This window comes from Cynara cardunculus (assembly GCF_001531365.2).
Source record: "Cynara cardunculus var. scolymus isolate 2C chromosome LG 1, CcrdV1, whole genome shotgun sequence".
In the NCBI taxonomy this organism is placed as follows: Eukaryota; Viridiplantae; Streptophyta; class Magnoliopsida; order Asterales; family Asteraceae; genus Cynara; species Cynara cardunculus.
Window position 1 is genome coordinate 850,681 of NC_037528.1, and position 24,443 is coordinate 875,123.

General features: G+C 33.7%; 4 protein-coding genes across 5 annotated transcripts; 3 read left to right on the forward strand and 1 right to left on the reverse strand.

Moving 5' to 3' along the window:
• Window positions 1–367: 367 nt before the first annotated feature.
• On the forward strand, window positions 368–5,520 carry LOC112509876 (protein phosphatase inhibitor 2-like). The gene is made up of 5 exons (XM_025115075.1): window positions 368–512; window positions 856–922; window positions 3,279–3,394; window positions 3,934–4,098; window positions 5,052–5,520. The coding sequence occupies exons 2-5, from the start codon at window positions 900–902 to the stop codon at window positions 5,276–5,278; spliced, it is 531 nt and encodes a 176-aa protein (XP_024970843.1). The 5' UTR covers window positions 368–512; window positions 856–899; the 3' UTR covers window positions 5,279–5,520.
• A 1,897-nt stretch (window positions 5,521–7,417) lies between these two features.
• Window positions 7,418–8,184, forward strand: LOC112509867 (3-hexulose-6-phosphate isomerase). The gene has a single exon (XM_025115064.1). The coding sequence runs from the start codon at window positions 7,428–7,430 to the stop codon at window positions 8,031–8,033; it is 606 nt and encodes a 201-aa protein (XP_024970832.1). The 5' UTR covers window positions 7,418–7,427; the 3' UTR covers window positions 8,034–8,184.
• Window positions 8,185–12,273: 4,089 nt separating this feature from the next.
• Window positions 12,274–14,058, forward strand: LOC112509851 (heat stress transcription factor B-2a-like). Of its 2 annotated transcripts, XM_025115052.1 has the most exons (3): window positions 12,274–12,455; window positions 12,532–12,806; window positions 12,919–14,058. In XM_025115052.1, the coding sequence occupies exons 2-3, from the start codon at window positions 12,546–12,548 to the stop codon at window positions 13,705–13,707; spliced, it is 1,050 nt and encodes a 349-aa protein (XP_024970820.1). In that variant the 5' UTR covers window positions 12,274–12,455; window positions 12,532–12,545; the 3' UTR covers window positions 13,708–14,058. The 2 variants fall into 2 exon arrangements, with proteins under 2 accessions (XP_024970820.1, XP_024970812.1); XM_025115044.1 differs by having other exon boundaries at window positions 12,274–12,806.
• A 1,161-nt stretch (window positions 14,059–15,219) lies between these two features.
• On the reverse strand, window positions 15,220–19,135 carry LOC112516828 (leucine-rich repeat receptor protein kinase EMS1). Its single transcript, XM_025124063.1, has one exon. It carries the CDS (start codon window positions 19,133–19,135, stop codon window positions 15,233–15,235), a length of 3,903 nt encoding a protein of 1,300 aa, XP_024979831.1. The 3' UTR covers window positions 15,220–15,232.
• Window positions 19,136–24,443: the final 5,308 nt, after the last annotated feature.

The window sequence follows — 24,443 nt, forward strand, 5'->3', positions numbered from 1 at the left end:
TTAGAAGTCTTAAAAGATAATTAGATAAATAAGTATATTTATATAGTATTTAAAATATAGGTTTATATATATATATATTGCATTATAACTAAACCGAACCCGATCGACCTCAATACGAAACTCGACCAACCCGAACATGAAGCAATTCGAAATCCAAAAATCGGGACTTGATTTCTATATCCAAAATTTGATCGGGTTTTTTTTTTTTTTTTTCCCAAAACCCACCCGGCCTATCTGATGCACAACCCTATTACATAGTTTGTAATAATAATTGAGTTTGTAAATAAAACTATAAATAAATATAATTTTTATATTTTTCAATAGTTATTTTTTGTCTACGGAGCGTTAGAAAGCTGCTTGGCAAAAGGGTAGAAAAGGAAAAGCAAAACAGAAAAAGGAGAAGGTCGACGCAAATCTGTATCTGGTTTCTCTGGAGCAACAACCGACGTAGGAGCTACAAACCGATCTTCTTGTCGCCGGCCGTCGACGTACTCATTTTATTCGCAAAAAGGGTAAACGAGTCTCTCACCGGCGTTTATTTTTGGATCTGCATTCATTTGTGATCGAGTATTATTGTTTTTGACCTAATCGATCCGCATATATCCCCTTTGAGTTTTCTATCTTGTCTTTTTTAGGAGATCGTATATTTACGAATACTACAGTAATCACTACTTTTAGATTACTGCACGTAGTTTTCTGATTTTAAGCTTGGGAATAACTTAGATGTGATTGATTGTTTCTGTTTGTTAGTGTTAATTTGACGTTTTCTCTAATTGTTCCTTTTGTTCATATTGAGTAAATGTTACTATGCTATATAAGAGAAGAGTGTGACGTGCATATTATGTTTTGTCTCAGCAAGTCAGTTACTCAACTGCTTCTTGTGATCCTTAGAATTCAGAATGTCTACAATGGGAGATACGAGGTAACATTCAATGACATCTGCCTTTAAATTAGTACTCTTCTATGTTGATTGCCATCTTCGCATATGATGAAATTGTGTTGGATTTTATTGTCTCCCTTGAAGATTGTTGGACTGAATTACTGAAAGGACCTTCTTTAGAAGACACAATACGTTTGATAACAAACTAAACCACCCTGCATCCAATTCTAGTGCTTGTTCTTGTTCTTCCTTGAAAATTGTTTGACCTGAAAGACCTTTCGACAAGGCAATATGTTTGATAACAAATTATACCATCTTACCATCAGATTCTTGTTGATGACATCTATCTCTTTTGTATAGGAAACCCTGTCTGATGTAACGTCAGTATGTGCTTATTAATCATGACCCATAACTTGTCTAATTTTTTTTAATTGATATTAAGTTGATTTATCATCGAGACCAAGTTCATCAGATGAGCGTGAAAGCATGTGAAGCAAATACAAAAAAAAAATTATGTACGAATATTGTGTTACACCAAGTGTGGCCTTTGTTAAAAGTTAGTGCAACCTTACTGCAAATTTATTGAAAACATGGATGCTCTAGATGTGAAATTTCTCTTGTTTGGGTGCTTCTTTTTAGTTTTTTTGTTATTTACAACTTTCATTTGTTTTATCTATTATTTACATTGGTGGTATATTTGGGTGGTTGGTTGGAGAAAGTTTTGTTAGTGGAAAGAATGGTAATATGGACGAATAGTTGGAGAATGTTGAGTTAGTGAGATTAGTGGATGTAGTGATTTAAATGTATGCATCTTTAACCTTGAATAGTATTTTAGATTTTTCCTTCCAGACATCCATTGTTCTTTTTGATTACTTTTCTGTTCATTTTATGTTGTCAAAATATGTTTTGTTGGAGAAGTTTGGAAGGGAAATCAAACTATGTCATGGAACAAAAACAAAAAAAAGAGTCTAGTGTAGAAAGAGGTGGCAACTCACAAAGTGAGTAATCTGTTACATGCTTCAGATCTGTGGAAGTTGACCATGTCAAGAAATATTATTGGTTGAAGATTGCCTAAGCCAACGTTGTGTGCATAGATGAAAGAGATGATCAGCCAAAATGGAAGCAATATTTTTTTAATTAGAACTGTTGAACAAAAGCCAAAGCAAGCTTTCGTCAATTATGGCAACAATAAATAGGAATGGATCGTCAATGATATGATAATAATTGGAGGTAATGAATCAGAAATGTCTAATTTGTGGAATGGTCTGTCTGTTCGTGTTGACATGAAAAACTTTGCAAAGATTAGATGTTTTCTTGTTCTAGAAGTGGAAAAATCAGATCAAAGTTATTTTCTTTCTCAAATAGCCTACGCAAAACGTCTCTTGAGAGTTTTTTACTTTCTTTTTTCGCCCGGGGGGATTATCATTGTTTCTGGGGGTTGCACCTTTTTATCATTTATTTTGGTTCCATTTTTAGCCAAAGTCAGTTAGTTTGGGATGAGAGCTCTGTTGTCACTGTTATTGTCTTACCTAGTACCAATAGTCTCCTCCATTGTCATTCTCGGTTTCCTGGATATCGTGCAAGAACGTAGCAGTGAATATATGTATTCAATCAGTGTATGGAAGTTCCTTGGATGTTATCACTTAGTCATCGTGAAGTTGTGCAGCTATATGAATTCACCGGTTATGGACTGGTGGATAGATGTTGGTGTATGAGCGATTCGTGCGTGAGTGTGTAAAGAACCTGAATAGAGTCAGGAGAGGGTTGGCAGAGGGTTAAGACATGGGAAAGAGAAGAAGAAACCATCTTTCTTTTGCTGTTCAAAGCATGGGAAAGAGAAGAAGAAACCATCTTTCTTTTGCTGTTCAAAGCANCATGGGAAAGAGAAGAAGAAACCATCTTTCTTTTGCTGTTCAAAGCATGGGAAAGAGAAGAAGAAACCATCTTTCTTTTGCTGTTCAAAGCAGGGAGAGCGGGGGGGCTGAGGGGGGAATTGCATGTACCCTTAACTCAAAAAACTGAGCAAAATGAGTACAGGGCAACAAATCACTGCCTGTAATGCAAAACTGACTACACTACTAATATAATATAGCGTGCATTTCACAATTCTTTTCCACCCCCTCACCAATTGATTGGTGAGCCAGCAAAGTTATCAATGTCTGCGTCCTCTTTATCACACATGAATTCCCAAATATAGTCTTTTGTTGGAGTTGAGCTTTCTTCTAGCGATTTCTAACCCATTGTACTATTACGCTGCAGCGACCTTTAGTATTCTGTCTATAAAGTGTACATCTATGTTGTACGTTCAACGGTGCCTTTATGAGTCCACAAATTGTTATCTCCATGATTAATTTCTTAGATGAAGTAGATCTGTTACATATACTGTTTTCTGAAGCAGCAAGAGATCTGTGAGATGGGATGAGGAAAAACTGTCAGAAATCGAAGCAAACAAACCTGTAAGGCAGAAAATTACCGAACCAAAGACTCCTTATCATCATATGGCGGATGTTGATGGTAAGTTGTAGCATGTTCTTTCTGCAATACAAATTCATGTATATTAGATGTGTTAATTCAGCATTTTGTAAGTATTAGGTTGGAATTTGGATGTACCAAACCTTGTCCTGATCTGTTTGTCTTTACTGAATGATCGGATGTTCTAAAAATTTACGTGAGAGGTGACCTAATTGCCTAACAAGCTATGCACAAATGTCTGAAGCTTGATACAGTGAATATTCACAGAGCAACAGCATAACAACTGGGATGAGGAATATTCCTGAAGGCCTGAGAACGATGATGATATTACTATACAGTGCTTTTGTAAATAAATGCTTTATGCGAACAACTTTGAATATACAACAACCTAGATCAATAAGGACAGTTATCCGATCCTACCATAATGTTTTTTAGATCCATGGCCAGTAATCGTTTGGGATGTAACCTTCTATTCCTGTCATGATGACATCCTTGCTATATTGGAAATACTTAATCCTGTATCTGTTATGTCGAGAATTCTTTTATTGTTGCAATCATATTAGCCGAACCCTTCTGTGTAGGATCTTTGTCGCCTGTAAGGAATCCTTGTTTCTCTGAAAGGGATGATGATACTGTTCCCTCTGCATTCAATGATATAATCTCTTCCAACAGTAACCATAACTCACACCCCTCTGGCTGGACATCATCAGAGGAAGAAGCAGATGTTATGGATGAAGACGATGAAGGTCCTTCTCGTACCCTTTTTCTCTAATCATATTTTTTTAGTTCATCTTGCATCATGTTTTTGAATATCTTGTTTTAGGCTTTATCTTTAGTTGTATCCCATCTTTAAAAGGTCAATTTGTTTTTCAGTGATTCTGCTGCGAGAAGCATGCTTTAGTAGTGCATAGTACTCAAACACATCAAATTTATTAAACTTGCATCCTTTACTGACAAGAATTCTCTGTTTAAAGGCATAAAGTTGATACCAAGTCTCTTTCAGCCTGAGATTCCAATTATTTTTTTCTCTGGGTGGTTGTTGTCTGCATCTAGAAATGGAATATTTTTCGATAGCCTGATATTACGTGTTAAAACTATTTGTCAGATATCTTAAACTCCCCTAATAATGACAAAATAATAGAATCTCAAAATCATAATACAACTAAGGGGGTGTTTAGTTTGTTTTCCATCCAATCTTGTATGGATAAAGCTGTATGTGTGGATTAATCTGTCTTTATAGATTGGGAAGGTTTTTGTTTGGGAGGGTTTTTTCATAGATGGGATGAGCATGTTTTTAATTGAGAAGGGCAGGATTTCTGCATAAAGCTCCTCCCTAGAAGCTTAATGAATAAGCCACTTTCTATATCATTAAGTCACTAACTACCAAATAGTCATGCGTAGCTAACAGAATAAGTTGTGAGTTCCATTAAACTCATTAAGCTGCTAACAAACAGGCCTAAGCTATATAATAAAAATGGGAGAACAACCGAACAAATAATGGGTAAAAGCGGTGAATCTAGTAGACATGGGATAAAAAAATTCTTGTTATTGTGGAAATGGTCATCAAGATAGATCATCAGACTTGCTTTGAACTAAGATATTAAAGTATGTTGTTCATCGTTCTGTATTGTTGTAGAAACTTTATTTGTTCGATGGGATTCCAATATGTGAGTTGAAAAATGGTGAGGTTCTGAAATAGGTCGGAGTTCAAGCTTCAAGGAACAGAGACGGGCACATTATGACGAATTTCATAAAGTAAGAGAACTCCGGCGAAAGGGATCCATGGACAGATCATCCAATGATGAGGATGAGGAGAAATCAAATGGGGAATCTGATACACCATCATCGCTGGCTGTTGGTGTGGAAGATATCGACATCACAGATGTTGAAGGTGTACCCGAACTACCTAAACATTCTTCATCCTGAATGAATCATTGGGCATCTAATCTATGGCTGAATTCACTAGTAAATCCTATCCCTGTTCTAAATTCAATCCTGACTTTGAAACTTTTGTTGTAAAATGATCTTAACTGTCTGCTAAACTTTTGGATTTTTAGAACACCGTAATTTCTTGAACCAGAGCCTCTGTTTTTGTTTTGGTTGTTTGTAGTTGGTTATATAATGTAATTTTGTTGAGTCTATGTTTTATGAGTAGCATTTGTTTGTTTGTTTTTTTGGTTCTGGCCTAATTCAGTATCTTGACATTTTGCATACCCGTTTGTAGGCCCGTTTCTGACATTTTTTAGGTCCTGAACGAGTTGCAAAAAGGGGCCCTCGATAAGTACGATATTTTTTCAATATATTGTTTTTATCATCAGAAATAACATTGAATTCATATAAAACCGTTTTTCCGAGTATTCCTGGACGCAGAATCAATCAATACTCATTTCTAAATTAATATTATCTAGTAGAACATTTTTATGTAGTTTCATTAATTTGTTTCATCATCAAAAACATTTTATGACATACTTTTGGTACATAGAATGATATCATTTGGAGTCACAAAGTCGATTCTTCTTATTTTCGAGTAACACTATGTAAATCAATGTAAATATGTTGGTTTTCCATGTCATTTTATGTTAATGTTTTTTAACATCATTTCAAACTTTTATATTATGTTTTCGAATTTGGAAAGATTAACACAATTTTAAACTTGTATACTATGTTTTAGAATTTGAGAAGATTAACACCACTTCAAACTTTTATATTATGTTTTCGAATTTGGAAAGATTAACACAATTTTAAACTTGTATACTATGTTTTAGAATTTGAGAAGATTAACACCACTTCAAACTTTTATATTATGTTTTTGAATTTGGGAAGGAAAGAAAGAATGAGAAAAGAAAAGAAAAATAAAAGGAAAGAAGAAAAATAAAGTTTTTTATTTGTGTTTTTAATACAGAAGAGAGATGAAGGAAAAATAATAAAATAGAAATAATTTTTGATATAATTTTTTTCCTTCCCTTTTCTTTTCCTTTTCCCTAAAAAAATCTCGAGAACATAATATTTTTCTTTTCCCATTACTTTCCTCTCTTTCCTACGTAAAAGAAGATTCAAGAACATAGAGTTAGGGTTAAAACAAACTTTTCTGTAATCATCGATTATATAAATTAAAAAACTTATGTTGGTGATAGTTTGAGATTTTATTCTTCTTTTAGAGATAGAATAGTACATAAGATTTATACACTAAATATTAGATAATAAAAAACAACTATGTAAAACAATTATAATTTTATTATTCTAAATATAGATATAAGTTGTACCATCTTATATGGTTGGAAAATTTTTCAAAAGATGAGGGTTTTGTTAGCTAATAACAAATTTTTTTTATCATATTCTAATATAAAAATAGAATTCATGCGAAAATGGAACAATCAAAGAGTCGATTGGAGATAAATTATGAAAAATATATCAAAGTTTTCTAAGCAAGTTGTTTTAGACGTCGGTTTTAGATTAAAAAACTTAGAAAAACATTAAATAATATTATATAATGAACGACAGATTAACATCTTTATGTATTTTTTTCTCCAATATATTTAATTCATACATGTTTGGGTCTTTTATAGTTAATGTAGTACAAAAATATTTTCTTGTCATATTATATACTAATTTTTTATGTGTCTACTATTTACTAATTTTTTTTAACTACTTTTATATATATTAACAAAATTTGGGCCTCTAACTTTTATGGCCCAGTCCCGCCCTCCCCAAGGGACGGCCCTGCCCGTTTGGAAGCGGTAAGAAATGATCTATATTCTTAGATCAATTTTAATTGAATGTCAACATTAATGAGGTATAGCAAAATACATCAAATCAATTTTCTTCTAAAACATAATTAATAAGATTAAAAATAATCAATTATTTAGATTTTTTCTTACACTTGAGGTCAATGAGAGGTTTATCCCGAGGATAAAGGTTTATCATATGGTTTAAAAGTGTGATTGTTTTGATGGGTTCGAGTTCGACTATTTCTGTAAATAAGACATATTCCTCGTGACATGCACGTGATGGAACAGGAAAAGATAAGAGATAGTGTGGAAGGGGCGCCACAGAAATTTCAGGTCAGCATTTGGCAATGGAGGTATCGAGCAGCGATTCCATGTCAGCTCTCGCCTCCAAAATATGCAATCAAATCAACTCCGTTTTCACCAAACCCACATCCACCCCATCTCCATTGGATGTCATGGTTAAAGAAATAGCTGCCGTCGCCGGCCGCCGTGGAAAAGTCTTCGTCTACGGAGTAGGCAGAGAAGGTCTGATGATGAAAGCCCTATGTATGAGGCTCGCACATTTAGGTCTTTCCACCCACTGCGTCGGTGACATGACCACGCCACCGATCTCCTCCTCTGACCTCCTTATCGCGTCGGCAGGTCCTGGTGGTTTCTCCACCGTTGATGCCATTTGTGGTGTCGCGAAATCGAACGGCGGTCGCGTGTTACTTCTCACCGCACAGCCGGAGTCAGGATCGTCTGTTAAGTATGCAAGCGTGGTGGCGCATGTCCCAGCTCAGACGATGGCGGATGACGGTGGCGAGGTGGAAGGAACAACACCATTGCTTCCGATGGGGAGTATATATGAAGGGTCAATGTTTGTGTTGTTTGAGATGGTGGTTTTCAAATTGGGTTCGGTTTTGGGTGAAAATCCCGATGAAATCCGTTCTCGCCACACCAATTTAGAGTAAGAAGCAATAATTCTTGTGGTCTATTTCCCATGAATTTGTGTTTAGGGTTTGTAGAATCGTTTTCTTGCAGGTGTTGGTGGAAAAGAAGATGTGAATCTATAATTCTTAGTTAATTATTCTGCTGATAATAAAACGATCATTTTTTGTAGAATCTAAGAGGTCGTTTACCAAACACTTATTCGGTAGGTGTTTACCGGTAAAGTCTAACATTATTATTTATTTATTGTATAAGATTTTAGTCCATCAAAACGACATCGTATGCAACAATTTATCCGGTAAACGCGTACATATATTTAAGAGAACGTAATTCATAGTTTGTTTTTGAAATAAATATTATTCACAATCGACTTATATCTATACTATATTATAAAACATTTTATAAAAACTCTTAAAAATCAATATTTATGCATAAAGTACCGTTTATTGATGCATATTACTTAAAATTCAATATTACAAGTAACTTTGCATCAATACAATTTATTAAAGCTCAATTTTTAAATTCGTGTAACTAATTGTAGATAAACATAATTAAATACAAGATAAATATTCATTTTAAATATAAAAAATCTAAAATATAATTAAGATAATTATTAAATTCTAACAGAATGTTTAATTATTAATCTTTATAAAAAATAATATTATTAAACCAAAAATAAATTACTTTGTTAATAAATTTATAATAAATTATAATAAAAAATTGAATTAAAGAAGTTAAACAAAAAAACGAGACTATTAGATAGTTAATTTGATACTAATATAAAATTATTATTTTTTCAAATTTGTATGTTATATTTCATTTAAAAATAAAAACATTATCGCTTTCTCAAAACCATATAAAATCGTATATCGATAGAGACAAATAATAAAAATTAAATATTAAAATCGAGATTTATCTCGTTTTATTGCACAAATAGTCTTCTAGTATTTAATAAAGCATATGATAACATTACTTTTGGTCGGATATCATCTTTTGCTTGTACTTTTTTTCCTAAAATTAATATATTAAATCAATTTTAATACGAATTTCAGTTTTTTAAAAAAATAAAAAAATAAAAGGAAAACATCGTTAATAAATACATTTTAATTTTTATCAGGTGTTTTGCAGATAATAATAATAAATACAAGTAGGTGATGGTTCCTGTGTTATATATTCAATAAACAAACAAAATTTATTGCAAGATTTTGTGTTTGAATTTGTTACATAAAAAGGTTGAAAATATGATAAAAAAGTGTGGATATAATAAACTCGAAATTTGTTGGTTAGCGTGATGGTGAGGTTAGGGCCACATAAATTGACAATTGTGACCCCATACCAAAACGCTAGAAAGAACCATGTCTACATCTCACTTTTCTGGATACTTCAAGATTTATTACAGATAATTAATTTAATATTAATATTTTATTTATTGTTATTACAATTACCCAATTTGATATCATTTCACACACACAAAATTTGTCTCTACAGTTTTTAAATTACAAGTTGGTTATTATGGTTTGCAAAACCATCTGGATTTGGTCTCTACTTTTAACGGTCGTTTAAAACTTCAGTTAAATTGAGAGGCATTTTCATCCTTTTATCGTTTTTTTGGGTCAAATGATCAAAATTATAAAATCAATTTTGATTATGTAAAAGACAGCATAATCGATAAAAGAACAAAACAGAATTTTTTAACGGCTGTCTGAGTGGTGGATCAAATCTAGGCGTTTATAAAAAGTGATATTTTTGATAAACAATAAAAATAGAAGTTTTGATACTTGAAATATATATAAAAGAATTTGTTTTCATGTAGTGTTTTATTATATTATAAAACAAAAAAATGAAAAAATAAATATTATTTTGTTTTGTTTTTCTTGAGAAAAATGTGTCGTGAATTATATAGAATATGGGTTCTATAAGTCTACATTCGTGTGCCAAAAACATTAAAGTACCATTTTATACGAAGAAATTAGAAGGTAATGATTCAACGTAAGTCGTAAATCAATATTAAAGTAAATGAACCAATTAAGTGTTGGGTTTACGTAAGACCAAGATTTTTCGTGAGACCCATAAGACAATTTATGTTTATTGATCAACTTTATAAGTTAATGATCTAATGGTCTAAAGTTGTACAGTGGCAATTTGTGATTATTGAGAAGTCTCGTGGCATTTATGAATGTTCAAATTGTCAGATTGTAGATCTAATCCAAGGGTTGAGAATTGGTCTTACGAGTCTCACGAAAAACCCTTGTTCTCACATGATCCCAAGACTATATATATATATATATGTGTGTGTGTGTGTGTGTGTGTGTGTGTATATACTATATTATAAAGTATTTGATAAAAACTTTTAAAAACCATTTTTTATACATGAAGTACTGTTTATTGATGTATATTACTTAAAATTCAAGATTACAAGTAATTTTGCGTAAGTACAACTTATTAAAGCTCCATTTTTAAATTCGTGTAACTAACTGCGGATAAACATAATCAAATACAAGATAAACATCCATTTTAAATATAGAAAATCTAAAATATAATTATTGAGTATAACAGAATATTTAATTCTTATCTTTATAAAAAATTATATTATTTCCAAAAATAAATTATTTTGTTATTAAATCTAAATTAAATTATAAAAAATTGAATTAAAGAAGTTACAACAAAAAAACGAGAATTATTAAATAATTAATTTGATATTAATATCAATTTATTTTTTAAAATTTATATTTCATTCAAAAATAAAAACATTCGCTTTCTCAAAACAACATAAATCATATTATATCGATAGAGATAAAGAATAAAAACTAAACATTAAAATGAAGATTTATCCCGCTGCATTGTGCGAGTATCCTTCTAGTATATTATAAAGCATGTGACAAAAAACTCTTAAAAACTCTTTTTTATGAATCAATTACTGTTTATTGAAGCATATTATTTAAAATTCAAGATTTCAAGTAATTATACGTAAGTGTGAGTTTTCTTTTACAGTTTTTAGTTACATACGTTATAAATTTTTATTCATGGTATATATGTCCAGTATTTCCAAAATATGCTACGTATTAAAACAGTGTGTAGGTTCAAATATCAAAATCTTGATGATGACAAACCTAAAACATTGTTGAAGATGCATAGACCAACAAATAATACTGTGAAGGTAATAATTAGTGATCAGATATTACTAATAATACATTTGTTAGCATGATTACCATTTCATTGTTCAAATTTACTAGAAACTGTATTTTTTTCTTTTCATGTCCCGTTATTAAGTTAGAAAAATATACAGAACAAGGTTCAATATTGCATAACATGCTTTATGCTTTATTTTAGGCATAAGTTGATATTGCATATTTTAATAAAAAATAATTCATCGTCAAGTTTATTTCATATCATCAAAAAAGCTGATTAGTAGCTTAGTAGTTTGCTTATTTATAGTTCAGATTTAATTAGTTTGAACTACATTCAATTTTAGTCGCCTTCAACATGATTTAAGTATTTTAGCTTATGTATGCTATTTGTAATTCGATATCGAGTTAACACAATACCGTAAGTACGTTTGAATATCTTTTTTCCGATTACGATCAGATATTTACTTTGATATTTTAACATTTAGACTACGATATTTGTCCGACGACACTTTTTTGAAAAATAAGGTGTAAATCATCATCCATATATATTTTGTATTATATGAAGGAATTTCATCAAAAAATTATTATATTTAAATAAGGAAAGTCTAAAAAATTATTATATTTTTTAACATATAACTTCTTAAAGTTTATGAAATATACCATTTTTTATTAACTGTTGTTTATTTCTCTTATTTATATAAGAATCATAAGTGTTTGTTATGATCTTATTATTATTATTATTATTTAAATTTGAAAAATAAATAATTATTAAATTTTCTTATTATTCTCATTTAAATCTGAAATATAATTAATGATTAATGATAAATGAAAAAATAATGAATGATTAATGAAAATTTTCAGATATTTCAGTCCCTCTGTAAAGCCCATTGAATTTGTTAGGTTTTAATAAATTTAAAAATTTATTTATTTAGTTTTAGAAAATGAAATTTAGTGATTTAGAAAAATAGTTTACAAATTTAATTACGTAAAACATGATAATTTATTGAATTTTGTTTAAAATTTTCTCATATATATATATATATATGATTGGATGATGTTTGAGAATGGTTTGATCGGTCATCCCACCAGTTGACACATATTGAAATCCAATGAAGAAACAGAAACTTCTGGAAAATGTATTTTCTCTTTGCGTACCTTCTCTTTCATCCTCTCTCTCAATTCAATTAATTCACTTCAATAATAATTCATCCCCTTTCTCTCTCTCTCTCTCTCTCTCTCTCAACTCCCCACACGGAACTTTCTAGAATTCGATCTATCTTCATACAATGCCTTATCTCAACAACACTTATTGATTTGGTAATCCTCTCTTCATTTTTGCTTTTACATTCCTGTTCGAATCTACACTCATGTTTCTTCTTTTCCTATGCTGAAGCTGGTTTTTAAGGGATGCCTCCGCCGCCGCCGCCGCTCGAGCGGAGCGGCCTAGAGTCACCGGCCGGGGATACAGCTTCTAGATCTCTTCCAACGCCTTTTTTGACCAAAACTTATCAGCTTGTGGAGGATAAGTCCATTGACGATGTCGTCTCCTGGAACGAAGATGGATCTACCTTCATCGTCTGGAATCCAACTGAATTCGCCAAGGATTTGCTCCCAAAGTACTTCAAACACAATAATTTTTCCAGTTTTGTCCGTCAGCTCAACACCTATGTAAGCTTTGATAATTAACGATCAGATTTTCAATCAAACAACTACGATATTATCTGATTTCCAATCGAACAGTTTCATATAATCTATTTATTTATTTCGACTATATCGATAGGGATTCAGGAAGGTCGTGCCTGATCGATGGGAGTTCTCTAATGATTGTTTTCGTAGAGGAGAGAAACGCCTGCTATGTGATATACAACGTCGGAAGATCGCGTCAGCTCCACCAGCACAGGCACCTGTTCCATCGCCGGCCGTTGCAGCTCCTCCGCTGGTTACGTTGGCAGCACTCCCGCCGGCTACGGTATCTCCAAGCGATTCAGGCGAAGAACAAGTCCTGTCCTCTAACTCTTCTCGAGGTGCTACAACTAATTTATCTCGAGAAACAACAGCTTCCGGAGGAGCTAACGCCGAGCTCGCCGGTGAAAACGAGAGGCTAAAGAGAGAAAACGTTCAACTCAATAAAGAGTTGAGTCAAATGAAAAATCTCTGTTCCAACATATACGTGATGATGTCCAGCTACGCCACGAATAAACCGTCGGACGGGAGCAGTTCACAACCACCACCACAACAGGCGGCGACAACCACCGTGAAACCGCTAGATCTGTTGCCGCTAAAGCGGTTAGCCGAGGAGTATATGGGTAACGGTTGCCGTGGCGGTGGTGGTAATCACCGTGAAGCGGCGGAACACGAGGAGATCAGCCCCAGATTATTCGGTGTGCCAATAGGTGTGAAACGGTCGAGGGAGGGAGGTTCGGGTGAAGAGGCGGAACAGTATAATGAGCTGCAGCTTCAACAGCCGGGAGTAGATGTGAAATCAGAGCCGTTGGATCATAACGAAAACGGTAGTAGCGTTGATAATCATGAATCTACGTGGATGATGAAGCGGTCAGATCGTAATTAATTGGAAGACTTTTTTTTTAAGTGGAAAAGTGTAAATGTAGTAAAGTCCACACGAGGAAAGGGCACGTGACCGATGAGTCACGTGGCATGCATATCCCCTCGTTGTCGGGTAGACGTGGACCAAGTACAAGAAGTTTCTTGAACTTTTTTGAAATTGCAGCTCCAAATTTTTGATTCAAAGAAAAATACGTTGTTATTTGTTATTTTATCAAAAAGATTTCTTTGGTCAAAAAAGTCGACTTAGCTGGAAAAATTCAATCAATTAGTTACTAGTGGACTTGTATAGGAATTAGGCTTCTGATTGTTGTCCAAATGTGTGAAATTTTAGATTAATTTATATGTATTTCGATCCGCTTACATTTCGAATTTATTATGAATTTAACAGTCAAACAAATATTTTTGTCAGCTAAATAGCCAAAAGGAGTTATCTCTGATTCTTGTGTTGACATTAACACTTGAATTGGGTGTACGATAGTTTTGGCTTGTTCGATTAAGATGAGTCGATCACGAAGTTTTTGCAATCTACAAGATCGTTGAAGCTACACAATGATTCGCTTTGTTGTTTACTTTGAACTTGATTCGTAAGAAGATGAAAACGTTGATGTTGGGCAGTGAATAGGTTGCGAGCATCAAATGGAGGGTAGTTGGTAATGGTTTAGTTTGCTTGCCGTTTAAACGTTAACAAATGATATGTGCTCAAGTAGAGCTGTACAAAAGACCCAAATAGGAAATCCAGATTAGGTCCTCAAAATTTCTGGGGGTTGGTGACTCCGAAGCTTGGTTCCTGAGTCTCAAAATCTGATTAGACTGAGATATTGACGGAGACTAAGCTGGCTCGAAAAAGTCTGAAAACTGGTTAACCCTGAAAAATAAAACCGAAAAAGCCGGATTGGATCTATTTTTGTTTTATGAATATTTTATTGGTTACTATAGACTTGAAAGGGTAGCAGTTATATACATCTATCCGATCAAATTCATATGGAAAAAAATAAAACAAAAATTAATAAAACTGATTTTTTGGTGAATAATTTTTTTAGTACATATATATTATTCGAGTGTCATTTTACTTTTATAATATATAAAGACAACAATAGTAATAGAAAAATACACCTAAAACAATACAAAACCGCATTCTAAAACCAACTAAAAAACCCAATACTCATACTTCACGAGAGCCACAAACAACCCCAAAAGCAGACGAAATACGATAAATATGAATAATTTGTATCGATGAGATATACACGAAATACACATAGCATCATCATTAGGACCATCATGGTGCCATTATCCACTCGTGGTCTTGTTCTATTCGGAGGAGTAAAATAAACTCCAAAAAGAGTTCGAAGAATTAGAATTTAAAAATATAAAAAGAAGTTGCAACAATCAAAAGGGCATTTTCGTAGATAATATAAAAAAAGGATTAAAACACTAAAGAAAAATCTTTTTTTTTTCCATTAATAGAAAAGATGCTGCTTACAAACTTCGGTTGAATGTACTATTTTACCCTCGTCCTTTCAAGAAAACCTTCACAAAAACTCATTTTTGATTCCTTTCAAGAACTTGAGTACATGAAGCATGGTCGGCCGATGAACGGGATTATCAGAAACACAAGTCGCAGCAATCTGAACCGTCTGAAGCATCGCCGGTTTACAGTCATCATTAACAACCGTTGGATCAAGCACATCCACCGCCTGACCTTTCTTGATTTTATGACAAACCCACCCCACCAAGTTTCCACCTTCGACGTCTTTAAACTCCGGTCCTGTTGGCTCTTTTCCGGTCACCAATTCAAGAAGAATCACCCCAAAACTATAAACATCACCTTTGGTCGTTGACCGCCAGCTTTGACCATACTCCGGCGGAATATAACCAAAAGTTCCGGCGAGATCAGTACTGACATGACTCTCACATGCACTTATCAACCTCGCCAACCCAAAATCAGCAACTTTAGGCTCGAAATCTTCGTTTAGTAAGATGTTACTGGCTTTGATATCTCTATGAATGATGTGTGGAATGAACCCATGATGAAGAAAGGCTAACCCACGAGCGGAACCCACTGCAATCTTGAACCTTTTGGTCCAGTTCAAGACTTCCATGGGTTCAGTCCTGATTCGTAGCCATTGATCCAAACTTCCATTAGCCATAAAGTCATAAACCAGCAGCTTTTCTTCACCAAAAGAACAGTAACCCAGTAAAGATACAAGATTTCGATGCTTCACCTTTCCAAGAGTCTCCATTTCTGCCAGAAACTCTCGTTGGCCCTGCGATTTCGATTGATTCAGTTTCTTGACTGCTACGGTCTTCCCATTTGGCAATCGGGCTTTGTAGACAGTACCGAATCCGCCATCACCAACTATCTTGGATTTACAGAAGTTATTGGTGGCTTCAAGAATGTCAACAAGAGTTAACTTTACAAGAGGTTGTTCAAACATAGCTAAATTGATGCTTAATGACTCTTTTGACCTGCTGTTACTCAGAAGATACAGATTCTGATCAGCTGGGCTGCTGTTATTGTAACCGGGATCTTCGCAGTCGGTCTTTTTCTTGGTTTTACGGATCCATATTTTGAGCAAGATCGCCAAAGAAACAGTGATGAACAAAGTCCCAATAGCAATTGAACCCAATGACCAAAGATTAAAGAACTGCAATCTTTTTCTAAAGATCTTACTTGGGCATTGCAAACCAAGAATCCCACCACATAAAGCTTTGTTGCCAGATAAAGAAATTCTTGATTGATTGCCACAGATTCCGTTTCTAGGAACAGGGCCTACTAATCGGTTTCCAGCCAAATTCATGAAATTCAAATTCGAAACACTGCATAAGCTATCGGGAATTTGACCCGAGAGCTTGTTGTTTGAGAAATCCAAGTACTCAAGCCCAATAAGACTTCCTAGCCCCCACGGGATTTCACCGGCAATTGCATTTCCATGAAGATCTAAAGATGTCAAATAAGTCATGTTGCCTAGAGCTTGAGGCATTGCACCAGTGAAAAAGTTGGTACTCAAATTCATGATCTCGACCCGCCACTCCTTCGAACTAACAAACAACTCATCAATGTGACCAGATATCAAGTTTTGCTGTAAAAAGAGCCCGACAAGATTTGCCATTTTTGAAAGGGTGAAAGGAAGTTCACCATTAAGCAGATTATTGCTTAAATCCAAATGTGTCAACCCACTTAAGCTCCCAAATGTGGATGGAATTGACCCTGAAAAACTATTTCCAGTCAAATTAAGCTTAACCAAACTGTGGAGCTGGCCAAGTTCAGGCGGTATGCTCCCAGTGAGATTATTGTTCCCCAAATACAGCCCTTGCAGCTTAATAGACCGGCCAAATTCAGAAGGTATCCCACCTGATAACCGATTGCTGGACAAATCTAAAGTGGTGAGGTTGGTTAACTTAGCCAGAGATTTCGGTATTTCACCTGAAAGCATGTTACCATCGAGCAAAAGATCAACAACAACCAAACAGCTTCCTAATGCATCAGGTATAGAACCTGTCAACCGGTTGTGGGAAAGATCATACAACCCATGGTGTTGAACAAAGCTCGAATCTGGAATGCTAACTTGACTGAAATATCTTGAATTGTTCGAAAAAGGAATTGAACCAGAAAGATCATTGTTTGAAAGCACCAAACACTGTAATTCGGGCAAACCAGTGATTTCCAACGGAATTGACCCATTGAACCTGTTGTCACCAAGATCCATTGTAGTAAGAGAGATACAGTTACCAAGTTCAGGAGGAAGGAAACCACCAAAACGATTTGAATTCAAATTAAGAACAGAAAGTGAAGAAAGCTTCCCAATTTCCTTCGGGATTTCTTCGTTTAATCTGTTATTACTAAGAATCAACCTTTCCAATGCGACAGTTTTCCCAATTTCTTGAGGAAGATTACCCTCCAACTGATTATTTGCAGCTGATAACTCCATCAAATTTGTCAAGCTCCATAAACTTATCGGAATTGAACCCGTTAAGTAATTGGAATCAAGATCAAGAACCATCAATGGAAGCATGGAAAAGTAATCAGGAATAGACCCAACAAACTGGTTATGAGATAACACCAATTCAGAAAGATTACTACAACCCATAAACGTATCCCCAATTGAACCTGAAAGCAGATTATTTTCAAGATCAATCTCTGTTAGCGAAACAGCATTGCAAATCTCCTTTGGAACAGAACCCATTAACAAGTTGTTGCTTAAACCGATGATATTAAGCATTGTGCAGTTACCAATCTCCGGTGGGATCCGACCTGTAAACCGGTTTCCAGCCAACAAAAGTGAGTTTATCTGGTCCCATTTGCCAATCCAAGGTGGCAAAGGACCCGTAAGCTGGTTCTTTTCCACAGAAAACGTTAATAATGGAAGCTGTGAAAGCTCTTCCGGTAAAGATCCCGTTAACGAATTGAAAGAAAGCACCAAAGTCATGAGATTACGACAGTTCCCGAGCTCTCTAGGAATAGAACCATTTAGTTCGGAGTAAACAATGTTCAAGATAGTCAGGTTTCGCAATCCTCCGATGGATTTTGGGATAGAACACTTCAATGGGTTATAAGAAAGATCAAGTTTTGATAAAGATTTTAGGTTAGAAACTGTATCCGGTAACGGACCCTGGAGTAAACAAGAAGGAGCAAAAAAATTCTGTAATCTTTCAAGATTTCCAATTTCCGGCGGAAGTACGCCGGAGAAACGATTGATTCCGAGATAAAGATCGGTAAGATTTGAAAGGTTTCCAATTTCAGGAGGAATGTGACCGGAAAGTGTATTATTAGCAATATCCAAAAAGATTAAATTGCTAAGATTGGTAATGAGAGCAGGAGAGAGAGAACCTGATAGAAAATTGTTGCCGAGACCAAACGACCGAAGCTTCATGAGGTTTCCAAGCTCCGGCGGGATTATTCCGGTGAGGGAGTTGGAAGAGAGGTCAAGAGACTGCAAATTCGATAACCGTCCCATAGCAGGAGGAATTATCCCAGAGAAGAAGTTAGGTCCAAGTTCAAGGGTTTGCAACTGAGTCAACTCGCAGAGTTCAATCGGTAACTCCCCGGAAAGCTGGTTATCACCCAAATCGAGCACCCTCAGCAGCCGGAGTTGGGATATTTTCTGGGAAAGTTTACCGTAAAAAAGATTAGAAGAGAGGTTGAGGACGACAAGGTTGGAAAGAGAAAAAAGCGAAACTGGAAGAGGGCCATTGAGTGAGTGGGCTGAGAGAATGAGTGAAGTAACTCGTTCGTTTTGACAAGAAACCCCTTCCCATTGACAATGTGGGGTGGTGAGGTCCCAAGTGGAAAGCTTTTCTGGATTCAAAAGTGAGTTCTTGAACAAAATCAAGCTTTCCCTTTCTTGATTTTGATCAACAATGGTGGTGTTCACGAGGAAGAAGAATCCAAATAGTATGCAGTAAAGATACAGAAGCTTGAACACCATAGCCATGGAGTTTTCAGATAAAAGAAGTAAAAAAGACTGAGTTCCTAGCTTTATATATAAATGAACACTTCAATGGTGGATTTCTCAAGTTGATTATGAGAGAGAGAAAAAGAGGGTTTTGGGGAACATGAAAAGAATTAGTGTGAAAATCCCGGATTTGTCTTGTCTAATGTGAGGAGAGACGGTGTCGTTTCAATGGGACGCAAGACAAAGGGCGGGTCTTCTGACATGAAGTGGCGCCGGAAAGTGAAAAGCCGGTGGAGTTTTGACGGTCAAACAAATTTGGGTCTCCGGTTATTATTTCCATTTGACGATAATAACCCTGGAATGGAACAATACACAAAGGGCATTGGTGTCATTTCGCACATCACAAAAATACATTTTTTCCTGTTTACACAAAGATGCTACAATTAGGAACTCACGTGTAAATTGCTTAAAATGGACAGTGATTACCGGTAACATATCGAACATATTTTTATAAACTTCTCAAAAATAGATTATTAAAATTTCCTTAAAATATATATATATATATATATATTAAATTTTAACATATTCTTGAATTATATAAACTTCGACGTATTTTTTTTATTTTAATAACTTTTAATATTAATTATATTATAAAAATTAATATAATGTAAAGGTTCTATCTAAATACATTCCATTTTTATAAGATGTTTTTTTAAAATATTTGAATATTCACATGTCGTGTTAAGAGTTTTTCTCAATTGAATTATACAAGTGGAAATGAATAATTTTAAAAAAAAAATCTCTATCTTCAGTTATATTTTAAATGATTATTTAAACTATTTATTATAGTTAAAATGGAAATAAAATTTTCATTTTTTATATATATGGAAAATCTGTTTGATAATGGTTATATCATTATTATTATGATATTTTATTAACAAATAAATCAAAACATTTAATTAATAAACCTATATATTTTTAATATCATTTAATTTCGGATGCTTTGTTGCCATCAAGTAATTCATACTTGTAAATCATCAACGTCATATGTAAAAAATACATGAATGTGTACGAATTGATTTTTCAAAGAAGTTTAATAATGATATTAAATATCGACTCTATTATCATCTAATTATGGAAGAAATAATTATTTATGTAACAAAAAGTAAAATATCTATGAACTTGGCGTTTTTTTATTAAACATTTATTCGGTAAGTGCTTAGTAGATCACTTATTTTACTGGATAATTGTTGCATATGATATCGTTTTAATAAATTATAATTTTACCCGGTAAAATAAGTTAGAGTAAGGGTACTCAAAAAACCGACCAACACAACCTGGAAAAATCCAAAAAAAACACTCAACCCGAGGTAAGCCGACATAAATTTGATACAAAATTAGGCCAAACCGTATTAATTTGTTTGAAATTGGGTAGAATAATTTAAACTCAACTCAACCTAATAAATCTGATATTTTTATATACTATCAATTTAATATGAATCTCAAGTCTTTGATTAATATATTTACATTAGACCGGCACTAGCTTGTAATTAGTCATATTCAAATTTATATTACAATTTGAATCGTAATTTTAACTTATTTTTTACATGAACTTTTAATTTAAGTTGAATTGTTTAAATGTCTTCAACCTAACTCATATACAGTCCAAAGTTAAAATGTTGGCTCTCACTAATAAATGGTTAGTAGATAAATGATTGGATATAATTATCCTTAATTGGATCAAACACCCGTCTGAAGTGTCATAAGAATGAGTTATTGTATACTTGTAGTAGGCATGTGCCTTGTACATATTATGCCGTATGGAGACCCTTTTTTATTTATTAAAATAGTTCGTATACTTTGTCCTCTAACAACAAAGTTGATGGCTACAGTGGGGAAACCCATCAACTCCGGACATCATTTTTACAAATCCATTTATTAACCTGAATATCCAACCTGCTATGCAAACTGACTAATCTCAGAACGACCATCTGTTTTACAGATAGTCCGTAGTCACCGCATTTGAACCTCCGTGGCCACAAAGGGGATTTTTACAATTAATAGTTTTACAACTTACATTTCCTTTTGTTTCTAATTTTTTTTACGAGAACATGGGTTTTTCATGTTATTCAACAGAAAAGGAAAATATTTAAAAATACATATCCTTTAAAATAAAATATTGGGAAGTTTTTATAATTTGAAATAGTCTTTTAAATGGTTTTAAAATTCATTTAAAAGAAAATGAATAAAGGGAGGCATGATAATGTGACAGCAGGCAGAGGCAGGAAGGCAGGACAAAAGCAAATCAACCACAAAACACGAGGAGTTATGAAGCATAACAGCAGGGAATCTCCCTTTCTCTTCACTCCACTAAAACACACACCACAAATTCTGGACGGACTCTTTGTTTTAAATCTTGAGAATTAAAATTTTATTTAGTGTTTGTTTTTAGGTTACAATTTCTGAAATATAAATAATACCTGAAATTTAAACATTATGAGAGAGAGAAAGAGAAAGTATGACGTGTTGAAGCAGTGATTAGGAAATACATGCTACACTGGTCATTTTCACCAGAAAATTACAGTGGGTACTGCAATTACGTGTACTAACAGCAATAATAGACTGAGGTCGGTCAGCAGGGCTTCTGTGCTTTGCTTTAAATATGCAAAGTAAAATCACAAATCTTTTGCCAATATTCTTTTATTTTTTTAACTGACATAATAATAGTAAGACAGTAAATGGATGGTGTAGTTGTATCACATTCAATTGTTGTACCTCTTCTTTTTTCCAACTCCCCTACATTTGAATGTGAAAACCAAAGTGTGTATTTTTAGTCATCTGCTCTACCTTCGGTTTCGATACCATATGCAAAACATAACTATATATAACTAAAACACAACTACTTAAATGAACCAAGCCTAGAAGAACGTAACATGCTCTGACCGAGCAAGCAAGCATGTTCTAACCGAGTGAGTACCCGTAAACAACATTATACTACTTACACGACCAAAAGTTAGTAAGTATTTAGAAAAGCCCCTCTTCTTACTTTGCACATGTGTGTGTAGGTTCAATCAAGATTCCGGACTAGAGTGTATTATGCCTGTGGCAACAATGGGTTGTCTTAATTTCAACCTAGCATTAATATGTAGGGGCCAATCTTTCCATAAAATCAAAGGCTACCCACCCTCGTCAAACCACACCAGACATGGTCAATTAGTGGCAGCTATTAAGAGCATTCTTTGAATATGAATTAATATAGCATTGATTTCACGATTCAAAGACTTGTTTTACAACACTTTCTGTATCAATGTTTGCAAATGCAAACTATGAACACAATACCATGGCGATTGACAACAAATACGAAGAAACATTCGGACAACGTTGGATTCATAAACATGTTACAAACAATATTAATAGAATATAATTGATAAATATTCAAAATTTTATCTTACAATGGTAGCTACAATCTTCAAAAGTACATGATGATAAAAATAAATAAAAATAATTAGACTCATCATATGCTTATAATTGTGTAAAAGTAGGTAAAAAAATGCGAGTAGCAAAATATATATCAATAATGAAGGGTAAAACTTATAAGTGCAAACCCCAAAAAGAGGACTGTTGCCTTTTTCAGCAGAGCCAATCCCAAAAGGTCGTGTAAGATCTGGACCAGTTGACGGGCCTTGGTTGCACAGTCTTGGCCCTGGCCCAACCAGTGCCGAATAGAATCCTAAAGTTGGACTTTGCCATCGGCCTATCTGCATAAACCTGTCCTATCCAGTATCCACTATCCCAGTCCATTATTTATAAATAGGTCCCATGTTATTTGAATACACCTTTTTAAAAAAAAAAAATTTATATCTTAATGCAAAAAATAAAATAAAAAATTAGTTCAAAAATATAAAAAACAAAAGAGAAGTGAGAACGGTTTTTTAAGAGGATCCGGTTCATGTTTAAGAACCAAGTCCATGTGGGTTGGACTTGGACCCCTGTGGCCCCGTCCATGAACCGCTCCATGGGGTACGGATGCTCAACTATTCAACCGTCCAAAAAGTGGTTTGGACTCTTGTCTAGCAGTAGCAGTAGCAGTAGCAGACCTGACCTGATTGGTCCTTCTCGAAATCAATATGGTCAAAAAAGTGGGTTGGACTCAATTTGAAGCATATGTATCATTTGGTAAAGCTACGGTTTGATGGCATCAGTTGGGAGCTCATTCATCAGAACCAGGACACGTGTCAAACGTGTAATGATGAAATTAAAGAAAAGGAATAAGAAAAAATTGACGATGGACCAGCTACCATGCATGATATTGTTTGACTGTACATGATGCATTCTTATAATTCCTCTACAATGTACTGAATTAACAACTACAACCTCTCCACCTCACCTGGCACTAAAGAATCCCACACACAAACAAATTTGCATATGCTTTCCTGTCCACGTCTATCCACAATAACATGTTAATTTTTTATTCCCTTTATACCTTTTTATCATTTACATTTGATTCATCCATTTATCCCATCTGCACAAATAACTGCGAATCATGTTTCCTCCATATAAAAAAGTAATAAAAAATAGACCCAGACGACAAAAACTCAAGAACAAAGATGTCATTAGAAGACAAAAATTCACAGTTAGCGGCATATTTTCCTCAATCCCTTCCCTGGTGAGTAAATCGATTTACAAGTCCAACTTTACTTTAAAACTTCTTGATTGATCATCCACACTTTCTTGCTAAAATACTGAAAAGGTGAATTCTAAATCAGGCTAATAATTTAGTGAGGAAATAAATCTTAATAACAAGAAATATGTGTTATTTTGATACAAAAAGAGAATTCGTGTGAATGAAATAATCATGAGGGTCAATGAGAGATCAATAATAAAAAAGATTATTAACGTTTTCTATACAAGTAGACAAACGAGGATCAATAAAAATATGAAAGAAAAAATGATCCATTGAGATTCAATAAGAATAAATATTGAATTAAACATATAATATGCAAGCTTAACAAATGATTATTTGAGCAGTTAAATAGAATCTTGTGGTGTGGTGGAATCTCAATGAAAGATACATAAGTCAAACAATTGATGAAAATATCTAAATTTTATTTTCTTTCGTTTTTTGTTCAACTAAAATAAGATGTTAAAATTAAAAGTTCATGGAACATGACATATATAAGAGACATTACTAAATACATCTAGTAGAAAAAATTTATTGATTAATCACAAAACCATGAAACACGTCATAAATTATAAGAACAATAAATTGATTGTCAAACAATAGTAAAATATTTTATGTAGAAACAAAAATAGATAACAATAKTCAACAGAAAACGATTAGAACAAG